Source organism: Homalodisca vitripennis, chromosome 4 (assembly GCF_021130785.1).
Source record: "Homalodisca vitripennis isolate AUS2020 chromosome 4, UT_GWSS_2.1, whole genome shotgun sequence".
Lineage (NCBI taxonomy): Eukaryota > Metazoa > Arthropoda > Insecta > Hemiptera > Cicadellidae > Homalodisca > Homalodisca vitripennis.
The window spans coordinates 176,190,600-176,202,944 of record NC_060210.1 but is presented as its reverse complement, the minus strand read 5'-3'; the positions used below and the strand labels follow the sequence as shown (position 1 = coordinate 176,202,944).

At 35.3% G+C, this 12,345-nt stretch overlaps 1 protein-coding gene across 1 annotated transcript in view; it reads right to left on the bottom strand.

The window, feature by feature from the left end:
• Nucleotides 1–12,345, bottom strand: part of LOC124361311 (neuralized-like protein 4) — a 151,121-nt gene that overhangs the window by 11,881 nt on the left and 126,895 nt on the right. The window contains exon 24 of the mRNA XM_046815357.1: nucleotides 6,633–6,799. Within this exon, the coding sequence (XP_046671313.1) occupies nucleotides 6,633–6,799 (167 nt within the window). The remainder of the gene's footprint in view (nucleotides 1–6,632; nucleotides 6,800–12,345) is intronic.

Here is a 12,345-nt window from a genome sequence, read left to right as displayed (position 1 = left end):
GCAACTTGATGCCAGTGGCATTTGCTTCGCGACCACTAAACAAGCATGAGCAAAATTATGACACTCTTCAACTTGAATGCCTGGCTGTTGTCTTTGCCTTTTCCAAATTCCAACAGTATCTTGAACATAGGGAATTCCTTTTGCAGACGGATTGCTCGGCATTATCCTGGCTTTTAAACCACCCACGTCAAGTTGGAAAAATTTCTCGCTGGATTACATTTATAAATTCGTTTAAATTTCAAGTACAACATATCAAAGGATCGGATAATGTAGTTGCTGATTGTTTATCGCGCCTGTTCGAAAACAGTGAACCAACTGAAGTGCACGCAAATAATTCATCGGAAAAGCCATCCACCTTACCACAAGTGGCACTCTTGGCAGGATTCCCAGAAATGTTTAAAGATATTGGTACTCATCAACGTGAAGACCCTGATCTCTTAAAGATTATAAAGTCGAGTAATAGGCCCACTAACTATCAACTTAGTCAGGGAGTGTTGATGTACAAAATATCGGACAGACATACACCTAGAGTGGTATTACCTTACAAACTCATCGATATGGTTATTAAATATTATCATGAGTCCCCAACTGCAGCTCACTTGGGCATTAAAAAGACACAAAAGCGTATTCTTAAAATATTTTGGGCCCAAAAACTTGATACAATAATAGCAGACCGAGTAAGATCATGTCAAATTTGTCAACGTTCCAAGCAGGCTCAAAACTCTAGAGTGGGTAAACTTGCATCGGAAGTAGTTACAAGACCTTTTGAAAAGATATTCATAGATCACATTGGTAAACTTCCTAGATCAAACAAAGGCAACCAATATCTGTTGACGGTAGTTGATGCGTTCTCCAAGTTTGTTATTCTGTTACCAGCTAGAAATGCTACAGCAAAAACTACAGTGGATATTTTGTCTAAAAACGTTTTTTTCTCTTTTTGGGTTCCCAAAATTTTTAGTTTCAGATAACGTATCCCAGTTTAAATCTAGACATATGGCAGACATGTGTATGACTTACGGTATCCAACATATTTACACTTCTGCTTACTACCCGAATCCTAGTCATGCTGAGCGGGTTAATAAAAATCTTAAGGTGGCACTACGAATTTTTCACGGACATAACCACAAGACTTGGGATGAGAACATTCACTGGCTGCAGGTAGCTTTTAACTCAGCATCACATGAAAGCACTAAAGCAACTCCAGCTAGCGTATTTCTAGGCCGGGAAATACAGCATCCACTCGAATTGGCATGGAATCTCGATTCATTACTGGCGCAAGAACCGCTACAAACAATGCAACAGCGTTGGGACAATGCACTCTCAAACTTAAAAAAAGCTAGGTCAATTAGGGAACGCTTATACAACGCTGGTAGGACAACTACCCACATCTCACAGGGTGACTGGGTTATGTTTCGAAATAATCCAATTAGTAAAGCTGCTGAGAACATCAACAGTAAACTGCTCCCCCTGTGGTCCAAACCTTGTGTGGTGGAATGCTTTACATCACCTGTCACAGCTAGACTCGTCAATCCTACAAATGGGAAGTTTATAAGAAAGGCTCATATATCTCAATTAAAGAAGTTTTTCATGCCTAAATATTAAGTCCGTGGTAAGCGACCATATTCCTACACAATTCTCCCTAGGTGATATTAGTTCAATGTTTATTTTCCTCTTCTTTCACACTCTAACATTCTTCTTACACATTATTACACTTTTGGGTCCTCTGTTAGCGGCTGCTTGCACGGCTGCTGAGTCTGAGGGAGTTTTCTATGAGGGCTTCCCTACAGTGGTCTGTGGTTGATCGTTGGTGGAGTATCTAAATATACACTTTGAACACACTATGGAGATGAAGTCTGAGTTTCCTCGGTTGGTGGGTTCTTTGTATATTGTAATTTTTTCATAAATTTTTTCTATATTGCAATTTTACGTAGCTTTTGGGTAAAAATAATCTATGGTAAAGATGCATTTTTTTATTATATTTTTAGTGCGCATCCTTTTACCGGATTGCTTATCAACCAGGAAATGCATAGATTCTTTTGAACATGTTGATCACATGGTCAAATTAATTTTTTCTTCTCCATAGATATACACAATCAGACAAGAAGAAAATCTGCACATCTCTATTCTATCCTTTACTTTTACTAACAACTAACGTCTTACCAAAATGTAGGGAAATCTGTAGGAGTCATATTGTACAAAAACTAAAAATACTTTTGTGCTATTTTGTGTAATTTATGTTGTAATATATGTTGTGTTTAGGATTTGATTTAGTTATGTTGAACAGATAGGTTTATCCTGTCTTAAACTATTCAGACGAGTTGCGAATATAAACATGATAAATGCATTAATCGTATGAAATACAATGATCGTTATTACTCGTAGCATCGTATGCTGCTCGTATGTGTGTTGTGTGTGAATTTTACAAATTTAATGTGATCAAACGAACATTAAGTTGCAATATCTATGTTTTTTCTAAATAATTAAATGTTATTTATTGCTAGATATATATACACCGTCTACATTCTACGTGAATTTTGTGCAAGCGAATATATGAGTTAGGTGTTGATTGTAAATGGGAATATTTAAAAATACCTTTCCTTGTCATTTCACTATTATACCTTAATGTATGTTTTCCTTGTTAGGGATACCTTTGTTATTTGTGTGCTTATTTATATATTCGTGTATCCGACCTTTAATCGTAAAGTGGATCTATTTTTTTTATATAACGGAACTATTTTTGGATATCGCATAAGCAAATTATGATCCAGCCGGACGACCATCCCCAAAATTTTTCGCCGTATATTACGCACCTTAGCTTTGCGGGAACATGGGCAATGTCACACACTAATTTAAAATATACTACCTCATTACAAAATATACTACAATACTTCGCCACACGACACGTGAAAATCCTATCATATTCCAATTAATTCCTAATTTAAGAATATATGAATATTTGTAAATACGCGCATGTGTATTCCGAGCACTTTCCATATAAATTAATCCTTACCAAACTCTCCACCCTGACAATGGCCATTGGATAACTGAAAGTTATACATACCATGTGAAGAAACAGTGTTGTCACCGCAATTGCAAATGAAGTCATCGCATCAAGAACGGCAACATCTAAAGAAGAGACGTACCCACAGTTGTAACCACAAAAACACATTATCTCAAAAACTCTCGTCTCTGCAAGAAGACACTATCTTCACTAGAAGTATCGCTAAAACCTACAGGACTGTATACGCACATCGACTGCAAGCAGAACAAAGACAACCTATAAGGTCGCCAAAAACCAGGCGCGTAAACCACTCTCTCCGCACGGAATCCACATGTAATTTTATTTTCAGGATGACCAGAATTTAATCCTAATCCCTCACATACACTACACATCACATAACAACTTTCTGATTGTATCGAACTCTTTCCTGTTCGGGGGGTGGGTGTGTGACATTTTCCCGTTGTTTTAGAATATTTACAAAATATTAACGGTAGGTGCGATCGCCTATTCGGTCATTACTTGAAGGGTGACTAGTACAAGAGTAGACCAACAGTTGGATTTTGTTTCCATCATTATTATCAATATGTAATTGGTCCTCCTGTCGTCACCCGCTCTTCGATTGGTGGAGAGCACCCAAAATTTTTGGATATTCCAAATTGAAATTTTTATTAGCTATATGTTTCTTCCTTCCCACTTCCTCTCCCTTTTTTTCCTTTAGGGGGGGAGATTGTGGTGACTGCCCACCACATTTATCAGACCGCCGAATCAACGACTAGAACCGGTCTGACTGATAAGCCGCGTGCGGATGGAGGACCGGTGGTCTGATAACGGGGAGTCGAGATTGAGTCAGGGACCAGTGAGGACGTCTGATCGGCGAGTGGCGGTGACGGAAATATTACCTGTTGCAAGTCATATTTTTATTATTTATTTTTAGAATTGTATTACACTATGGATTGATTTAATAATCAGGGGGGGGGGGGTAGGTGCCGGAAAATTATAGGGTGGTAACAAATTGTAAATTGTTTGTATGTCGGGGCGGGTTTGGTCGTGATTGTAGGTCGGCGTGGTATTGGTGTCGGTATGTGTAAATTGGTGTCGGTAAGTGTAAATTATCTTTGGCGTTATTAAATTGTTTTACCATTCACTTTTACTATTTGGTGCTTAAATTATAACTTAAAATTCTCATCAAAGCTGGCAGGAGAATATAGTGTAATCTGGATTATGGTCGCACCACGGTCTTCATCGTGCAGGCGGGTACAAGCCTAGTCCTGCACGGTGACACGTTGCTTCCAAAAAATCCATCCCAAATCGTCACAGTATGAGGTTGTCTAACTAACTCTCCTGTGGGCTCTGTTGTAATTTCCGATCTGAGGTTGTAGCAATTCATATTTCCAAACTCAGTGGGAGTTAATGTATCCAGGTGTTTTTGACTTTCCATTTTTTCTTGCATTGCTTTCATTTGTTGTTCTACTTGGTCTTGGCGAAGTTTTAATTGCACAAATTGTGTTACGAGGGAATGGGGTACGTTTGTGGATTGGAAAATGGCATTATCCGTTTGGGTTCCCACACTATTTTGAACCGTTTTGTCTTGGCTTTCTTGGTAATTATTATTTTGATTCATATACGCTATAGTGCGCTTAAGTTGAGATATTTCTTTTACATACTCGCAGATAGCCTTTTCCTTTTCTTGATCTTGTTCTTCAAAAATTGTTTGAAGTTGGGTCCGCAGTTCCTTTTCTTTACATAGTTGATTTTCCAGTTGATTTATAGTTTCAACGAGTTTCGCATTTCGGTGTAATAATAATTCTCTTTCATTTTCCAGCTCCTCAGTTTGTGTTTGGTAACTCAGTACTCCCAGCTGGGTTGAGTCCATTATTTGTTTGGCCAGTTGCGAATTTTTTAGAGTCATCATATGTAAGTCTTGTTTCAATCTGCTGTTTTCAGCAAGGAGTACACTCCCAGCTTCTGCTGCAAGACTTATAGATGTTTCCAAATCACCGTCACAGCTATTCTGTATTTTGGTTTCAATGCTCTCCATAAGAGAGATCTCTGGGTTTAAGTCTTCAAAAAGCTGAACATCCTGTGTAGTCAAAGTTGTGTTGTTTTCAAGTTCTTCAACGGGGCCATTTAATATATTACTCAGCTCTTCAGTATTACTAGCAATAGTCATGTGAGCATTTGATGATTGACACCTTTGTGTTTTATCCAATTTTTCTATCTGAGACAGAGCCAGTTTGTAACTTTCTTTATGTTTTTTTTGCTACAGAGTCGAGAGTATATTTCATTTTACATTCGTTATAATTAACAATATCAGTTTTATTAACGAAAGCAGTTTCATTTGTTGAAAAAAAGGTAATTTTATACTTGGTTATATTTTTGTAAGTTTCATCATCAATGCCAGTTACTTTTGCAGGCCAATGGGGAAACCCTTTCACTTTGGCAAATATTAAGTCATTGATTTTAATATCAGTTTTAGATATATTTCTCATTGGAGTAGCCATTGTAGAAGTTAAATTTCACAGTTAAAATCAATCAATATATACTTTACCCAGCTTAATTTGTGCCAAGTTACAAACAATAAAATATAAACCAAATATATAGACAGGTTATTATATACAAATTACAAATTTATAAAATATATGTACAAGCAAAGTTAATCAGTAAAAATGTCAATTAGTAAAAATGTAACTGGTGATAATCTTGTCAGAAAGCAGTTTAAGCATGAACCTGTTTATATGTTCAAGGTCAATGTCATATGGGGTTTGATTGTTGTCACCAGTCTATGGCTAGATGAGTCAGAGTGATAGTTGTCCAATGGTTTAAATCACTAACTAAATGACATTGGCAATCAGCTGTTTTGGCAAGTTTTAGCTTGATGTTGGCAGAATAACCAGTTATAGCTGAATAAAGTAGTTCTATTTTATCTATTCAATTCTACTTATTTAATTTATTTTATAGTGAGTAAACAGTTCTCAAAAGGAATAACTCTTAATAACAGCTGCACTATACAAAACATCTATTCTCTGCAAGTTCAATATATGTGCTCAGACAAAACATATGTTACAGAGCCTGAATGTAAGTACACTTTTAATTGTAAACAATCACTGAAAAGATTTGTTAAAAACATGAACTTATGGAGTTTTCACTAGTAAAATACTGTACTTTTTTAAAATTAAATCACAACACATAACAACTTAAACTTTAAATTAATAAATTTCATTAAAACCACAGAGGCTTAAAAACTGCAAAACACTTATAAATGGCCCCTTAATACCTTAATATAATACACACACGTATTGGGCAGTGTATCAAATAAAAAGGCTTCTCTTTCAAAATGTTAACACAACTTTGGGTTTGTATGAGTCAAATGGTTTTAGCACAAGACATTAAAATAATTTTCAAGTTATAGATGGAACTACTTTAATTTTCTTAACTTTGATGGCCAGGACAAAAGGCAAAGCATTGGCATACTGAAGACAAGTATTCCTGACTCACAGTTACCACGAGACTCCTCTTTAATTAAGCAAACCAGAGAACATCATTAGCACAAAATTCTGACTGCAGATTGATATACCTACTACAGTTTAACATCATAAGAGCTAAACAATGTTATCATAAGGCATTAACCCACCTTTGGTATGTTATGAGCTGCTATGCCTTGGTCATGCCCATTGATAAATACATGTAGTGTGCCATCATTGCACCGTTTGATGCCTACTCGAGCTCCAACCCTCAGCAAAGATAGGGATCGACAATAATGTGAACGCACAAGTTTATTGTTATGGAATACTTCATCTCCTGAAAACACCAAAATTATATGTTTGATAATTACAATAATATCTTTATAGACACAACACTTTCTATAACTTATACAAAATTTAATGGATGTTTAGTTTATGTTCAATCATAAAACCAGTAATGTGGCATTTTCGGGTGGCTAATCAAAGTCTCTTTTCTAATTTTCGGGTTTTCCTGGTAAAACATTTCCCATTCTCTAGTCTATTTTCAAGCCAAATAACAACTGTAATACTGTATTTAACTCATATGATGCGTGCAACAGTGATGGTTTACTGTAACCAGTTGTATTTGCGAGAAATGTGGTGCTCTTGTAACAGTCCACACCAGTCTCTGTTACTTACTGATGCTGGCTAGCTCAGGGGAAAGGGGGTAAGTTGTTCCAAGTCCTAGGCGAAGTCCACAACAACGACGAAAAATGTTCAATATTTATTTTGGGGAACCACCTTGTTTTGGAAGGACTCCAGGGACTGTAACAAGGAACCAGTCCTTTCCAGGTTCCGGGACTTCACCAGGGTAAGCAGGTGTAGGGACCCAAGAGAATTACCATGGGTCGATGAGCCGTTTATAGTAAACGTTATATTTAATTATGAGAATAAGAAGATATTTATTAATCTAGTAAGTAGGAAAATGTTTGGTGTGACTCCAACGATATTAATGTAACTATAATATTGAATCCTTAGCTTTTCTTTGATCTTAGTAGTACTGTATGGTAAAAGTATAGGAAACTGATGGTTAAGCTGTGAAGACGGGAAGACTCAAGACTACAGAACTTTACAGACTCGAGTTTATTGCAATAATTCCCGTAAATGGCAAAAACGGATCCTTTATTATTTTATAACAGTTACAGCCAGTATTGCCTCTAATCTGCGTTACAGTGAAAAAAAAACAACTCAATATAACCAAGACTATTACTGATATAACCACACAGACTTAGATAAGATATCTTAAGATAATTAAACCCTTCTTACGATACAGATATATATAATCAAACATCTAACATTAACCAACTTAACAATCTAAAGACAGTAAAAGAGTAATAATTGATGTAACACTTATTTCTGGAGTCCCAGGCGCTGATTATCCTTCGAGAGGTATATCGAGAGGAATGGTCCCCGTCTCGGAGAGGAATATAGTATAACCTGAGAGATCACCAGAAAATTTGTAAGTCACTCACCAGAAGACAACAAGTCCACGCCCGGTAACTTCAACGAAGTCGACCGAACCGAGAGGAAGCACACGACCGCGGGTGAACCGGATGTGCGGTACAGCAGTGTCGGTCGGTACGGCACAGCAGACGAACAGGCGTTTGCCGACAACAGCAACTCGGAGAGCGCAGCAACAGTGGGGCTAACAGACTTATCCTCAGTCCAGCAGCCACGATCAGACTCCAGGGAATAAAAACCCGGCACATTGTACGAAGATGATAGCCCAGCTCTTAAAATTACTTCACATACAACGTATTCAAAGTTTGAACTACACTGAATAATAAATACAATAACGAAAGCACCATAACGAATAATAATTCAAGACAACAGGAAAAGACATATTTTAAAAGTAACTGTCACAGCATCTTCACGGGATTGCAACATCAATTACAGTTACTAAAAGGTACAAGTATCATAGCGGTAATAGTTTTGTGACTAAAATGGAGTGCTTTTCGGACTAAATTGCTTTTAGTATTTACTAAGTTTAGCACTATTACTGCCAGTGTTATTAATTATTTTCAAAGAAAAAGTTTTATTAAAATAATAATCAATCACACATTGCACAGTGCAATACCAATACTAGATACTAAAAGATTATATAGGTATATATATTATTTTAGGGGAAATTACTATGTTACTGAGCGAGCAAACATTAAATTTAGTGACATAGAAAATAAGCTTAGTATACACAATTATTATTTACAAAGATTTTTCATGGTAATACATAGACTTGTGACATGACGACATTGTTTTACAAGACCTAAAAATTATAAATTGGTTTAATCAAATTAGCATTAATAATTATTTTATTAATTAAGCTGTGATTAAATTTTGTTTTCAATTACCAGGCATAAATGATGCCTCAATATTATTCTTATAGTTTATCTTGTTTAACGTTTACTGTACTACAACCATTAAATACATTAAATTTAACACAACAACACTGAATAGGTTTCCTAATCCGCCTGTTACAATGATCGTATAACTAAAATGACTTAATTAATTTATCTCAACCAGGCATAACTTAATGAAAGTTCTCTGTATTTGAAAGGAGTACTGAACTATATTTCTACTTTCATCTGAATATTTACCTAAGTTGCACACTGTACTTGAACATGACTATACTTTAAATGTATTATTAAATAATAGTTTGTATTGTATACTACTAATTTAGATTGCATGTATACTAAACATAAAACAGATTTAGTTTTATTTATTTATTTGTAATTACTATATAATTAATTAGTTTAGACAAACATTTTTGTAATTATCATGACTGATTAATTGTATTCATTATGATTTCTTTAAAACATTAGAATTGAATTTTATACTAAAAGTACAAATGAATGAATTATTACAACGATGATGAATTAGTTTTAACCTGCTGAAGTAGGGCAGTTACATGAAGTAATGGGAGGCTTCCAGTAAAATAATACAATTATATGAACAGAAACTATCTTTTCTACATTTTAGCGATCAAGATAAAATTATTTAATATTTATTAGGCTTTAAATTACTTAGCCCACAATAAGAAAAATATTAAAACATCCGTAATTAGCAAGGTAACGTACATAATCATTAATAATTTACATACAGAAATCAATAATCCTATTATATAAATGAATCTTTTACACCCTTATGAAATTATTGGGATATATTTTGTGAATTAGTTATCTTTTCCAGACATAAAAATATTTTCGGCAACGCCACGAGGTTACACTTCCGCCTACTACGGCCAATTGACCCTTTACTCAAAATATTACTGATACTTAAATTATGATTGGGGATTGAATTTATAAAATCGGTAATGGATATTCTGTCCATGATTATACATATTATTAATAAGGACACCTGCTTACCTCTAAAATGTTCTTATGTAAACCAAAGTAATCCACCGTAGTGTAGAGGGTTCATCTAGTGTCCGATGTCGTATCATCAATGCCCAGAAGCCACTAGAATGTTCGTTACTGGTAGGCATGTTTAAAACAGGGATGCCGCTATCAATCTATCAATATCAATATCACTATCAACAGCCTGCCCTACCGGTAACAGCTGTTGACCTACTTGTAGCAGTAGCCGATGTCCTTCACTCGCTAAAATGAATTTCTCCTGTGCCCTTATGGTAGGTTAGACAAAATGCAATACTTCCAGGCTTGAATATTTCGTCTAAACGTTAAAGGCTATAACGTTTAATTAGATATTTTAATGAGGTGATCAGGCTCATTTGGGGACAAATACTAATTCAAGCAGAAGCATGTTACACTCTACCAAATTTCACCCCTAGTGAAATACGAGAAATTTGGTGACAATTTATCGCTATCACCTATTTTAAGCTCCTTAGTTTTGATCTCTGTATCTTTCGATGTGTTGACATAACACTGTGGATACCTAATAACTTTCCTTTTTATGATGTTTGGAAAATACATGTATCCAATACGGAAAAAACAATGCAGAGATTCAGAGAAATTAATTTAATTACAAAAATAAATTAAATATTATTTATAAATCACAGTATTTTGTTACTATATGTTTCTAAATAGATTTTATACACAAAGATCTACAAAAACCCGTTTCACCAATTGGTAATTTGCATACTGCCGATCGTTTTTTTCCACATATAGACGGAGCAGACTCTCGATGATGCGTCAAAATAAAAATTAAAGATACTAATTATAGCTAAAATATTATTTGTTAAACTACAGTAGCTTGTTAATTTGGTTATAGAATCTACATTTTTCATATTGAAAGCACAAAAAATGTTTTAGCAATCATTGTGAAATCGTGATTTTTTTCAAGTGTATTTAAGCAAGTTGGTATTGGAATCGGGTGAAAAGAAGCACGGTTGAAAGAAAGTAATTTCTATAGTTGATCGCTGGTTGTTCCAAGAGTCAATACGAAGTCTGTTCACACACGGCTGAGATGTATCAGCAATGTTTATAATTGAAATTTTAATAGTTGACGCTGATCTCCAGTTCTTGCAAACAACTGTCCGACACTGGTTGCGAGAGAGCTCTTGCAGCCGTTTAGACACAATTTTTACAAATTACAAAAAACAACACAAAGTTGCTCAATTTTGACAGTGTAAACGCAGTTCAGTCGAGGTTTGGATGTGACCGTGATGTCATAACATAACATCACTTTCTTTGTTTTAACCTATGTAATCTGAAGACCAGTCGGAACTTGTGTAAAAAGCAATCGTTCATAGACCAACCGAGGCCTCAGCCACAATACAAGCCATAAACGGTGGGCGGTGAGCGCTGGATCGAGCAGTGCCTTAAAAGTTTAATGTTTGTGTTGTACATATGGGGAACACTTGACACTAGCCACAGCAGACGTAAGTGGCAGGGCGGTACCACACGATCCCGCTTATATTATAATGTTTCTCCTGCCGCTCAGCCCTCCGTTCATTTTGTCATGGCTGTGCAACATTTCGGACTGCAAAACGCCCTTCTTGGCGTAGCTTACACACTAATTTCTTTTTCAAAAGGTATCTTATCAGGCCTGGTAAAAATCCAACTGAAATTCTAGTGTACTTATAAAACCAGGTTTAACATTGTATCAAACCGTCAAACATATTATATTATGCAATAAACTGAACTATTAACTCTGTTTATAGGGTGAATACTGTACATTTTAGGCCTATGCTATCTATCTAATAGACGACTTGTCAAAATACTATTATTACTCAACAATAAGAGTTGGACAACATTGTCCAGAGACCCCACTTCGACAACTGAATAATATTTAAATAAAAAAAATCCATTATTATCACGGTTACTACTGTTTACCACTTACTGCGTACTGTTCGAAGCTCATGAATATACATCAATCTTTATTCACAATTTCATTATCCAAGTTGCGTAAAATACAATGTTTTGAGATTGATCAGTCTCGATTCAAGGAGCTGTCAAATTATGTCTTGGTTTGATAAGTTCTTGGAGACGGAAAAACTGTTTTTGAAATTTCCCCAGTTCTCAAGAAGATTCCCGGATTATTCCCGGTTTCCTGGTTTTCCCAGTTGGTTGGCCAACCTAATCTTTTAACTATATAAGCGGCACAACTATTGTTGGTTGACACAGTTACACATTGCTATTAAAGATTGGATGTTCAATGCAGTTTCAAACCAAAACGTACTGGAAAGATGAGATTATAAACCTATATTTTTGTAGTAAATCCAATTTAGTTTTTTCAGTACTATGTTTTCAGTAAGTTTGAGAAAAATAACATTTTAATCATGCAAAAATATACTTGATAGTTGTAACTCAATTTCCAATGAGTTCTTTTTTCTACCAATATGCTATTGGAAAATTGTGACATTAGAAAAAATATGTATATACTGGG